Below are 2,500 nucleotides of genomic sequence, written 5' to 3' on the forward strand. Positions count from 1 at the left end.
GCCCCTCGGGCCACGACGAGCTCATCGCCCACTGCTTCTTCCTGTCGGTGCCATGGGCGTACATCGGCGTGGGCTCGGCGCTGAGCATCCTCTTCCTGGTGGGCGTGACGGTGTACGGCGCCGCCAGACTGCGGGCGTCCGACCACAAGACGCACCAGCACCAGCCCATCCCGACGCTGCCCACGGCCTCCGAGTCCCTGTTCTCCTCCGACAAGGACGCGGCGGAGCGGGACGGCGGCGTCACCTCCGCCTACAGCCTGGACTACAGCGAGGTGGACTACGTCACGACGTTATGAGGCACGCACCCGCTAGCCACCCTCACCTCCACCCAGTCACTAGCCTCCTTCGCCACCATCCAGCCATCAGTCACTCGCACAACCGACCAACCGTGCACCGTCACCCGCACCACCACCGCCGCCATCGCCGCCGCCGCCGCCGCTGCCGCCGCCTCCCGACAGCAGTCCCGCCCTCGCCGCCACGCCCGCACCTCCTCCATGACCGCCCCCCTCCGCCCCTCCGCCGCCGCCGCCGCCCGTGCCAGCGAATCGGCCGAGACCATCTACGCGACGGTGAATCGGGCCACCGCTCGGAGGAACACGCCGGGCGCCCTTCCGCTGGCGTTCGGCTCGCTCAACCTGTACTCCCGCGCCGCCCTCGACGCCAACGGGAGCCTCACCTTCTCCTCCGCCAACGCGCCCTCTTCCCACCCCCTCGCCGCCCTCGACACGCCCACGAGCCACCCGCGGCGCGCCCCGTAGCGGACCCGAATTCACCCGAACTCCAACACAGTAGCGTGTGCACAGAGGTGAGATGAGCCACGACCGCAATAAAGATAATAAAAACAAAGCCCTTCCCATCGCGGTCGTGGTTCATTTCATCCCCGAGTTCGTTCCCCTCGACTGCCAATCCGGGTCTGGTTTAGTATACATCCTCCTCCCCTCCCCCCCGAATCCAGCTGATTAGATCATCGGAATTTAGGAATCTGACTCTCCCGTCTTACTGTGATTATGTTCTCTCTCGTGTTCAACGGAAATGTTATAGATATGCCATAGAATCTGATAACGGTGAAATGACTCTTAACTTGTAGCATGACATACGAAACCCAAATTCACTGTTTTCCATGTAAACACCGAAGTTAATAACCATAGCAGAAACCACTCGCCTGTTGCACAATATGTACAACTCCCTTTATCTCTCTATATATACCTGACTATGTACACATCTTGCACAGCATCATCACTACATTTTCTTACGGATGTTATGACAATACAAAAGATATATATATATATGAACAAGAAATGACAATGAAAAAAAAAGTTTAGTACGATCCAATTCCTAGAGATAACTTATGCTTCTAGCCGTTCGCTCCTTTGAGAGGTAGCTGCTCTTTGTTCGTGTTTGTCGGCTAAACTGTTCCTCTGCATTCGGTCATTTTTCTTCTTTTTGAATTGCGGTTAGTCTCAATAGTTACACTGCAATACCTGTTATTTTTTATTAGCATTTAGAAACACTTCATTGAATATGATGAATTATATATATATAAAAAACACATACACGAATTAATGAATATTGAATGTTCTATTATCCAGTTATTACTGCTTTGATTTGTACATTTTTACAGCCCGTAGGAAGGCAAGGAAATGCTTAATTTTTAGACTTAATCTAGATTGTTCTCTCTGAAGACGATACCTGTAAAAACAACTGCCATTTATTGTAAATATTAAATTGTATTTTTAAATAGGTAGGATGTTGCTTTGGAAATGAATCACATGTACATATATTGCACATTGCTGGAGATTTCTACCTGTTTCTAATGTACATAGCTGTGGAATGAGATGTTTGTACTATGTGATACTGTATTCTAGTAATTTGTGAAAAAAATAAATAAATTTATAAAAAATTAGCAGATACACTAAAGTTACTTCTATTCATAGATTAAACACATTCATTGTTATAGTAAAAAAAAAACTCCCTGAAGGACTGTAAAAGTTATTCAAATTATGTTATTGTGTATATAAGTGTTACAGAATGACCATGCATATTGCTGTTTCAAAAGTCTATGCTCCCATATTGTACATAATGTAACAAAGTTTCAGAATATCTGTTGTTTCATTTCTACCCTTTTTCGGGGGACTTGTTTCACTTCAAATTACAGTATATAATTATCCAAGTTAGAGTACGTTAGCAAGTGATATTATCTTTCCCTGTGTGTTACTCGAATGGATTACTCATATGGTTTCATTCTCTCTCTCTGTCTCTCAATCATATATAGTATATGTGTGTGTGTCTGCTTATGTATGTTTGTATTGGTATACACACCTTTTTCGACTTAAGTCATTCTTGCATTTTCTTCCAGTTATTTACTCTTATATTAAACGTCTCTCTCTCTCTCTCTCTTTTATGGTCGCTCGTCTTGACTCGTGCATGCGTGTGTGTGTTTGTGTGTGCGCGCGCGCTTGTATAAAAAGGCTTTCTTGCTCAGACGATTTCCGAGAGTACA

At 46.7% G+C, this 2,500-nt stretch overlaps 1 protein-coding gene across 1 annotated transcript in view; it reads left to right on the forward strand.

Moving 5' to 3' along the window:
- The window catches only part of LOC119576186, a 4,783-nt gene extending 2,683 nt beyond the window's left edge, over positions 1-2,100 (forward strand). Inside the window, exon 2 of the mRNA XM_037923772.1 lies at positions 1-2,100. This exon is cut by the window's left edge and continues 1,738 nt beyond it. Coding sequence (XP_037779700.1) covers positions 1-296 — 296 coding nt within the window. The 3' untranslated portion in view covers positions 297-2,100.
- Positions 2,101-2,500: the final 400 nt, after the last annotated feature.

The sequence above is a fragment of the Penaeus monodon genome, chromosome 8 (assembly GCF_015228065.2).
Source record: "Penaeus monodon isolate SGIC_2016 chromosome 8, NSTDA_Pmon_1, whole genome shotgun sequence".
NCBI classification, from domain to species: Eukaryota; Metazoa; Arthropoda; class Malacostraca; order Decapoda; family Penaeidae; genus Penaeus; species Penaeus monodon.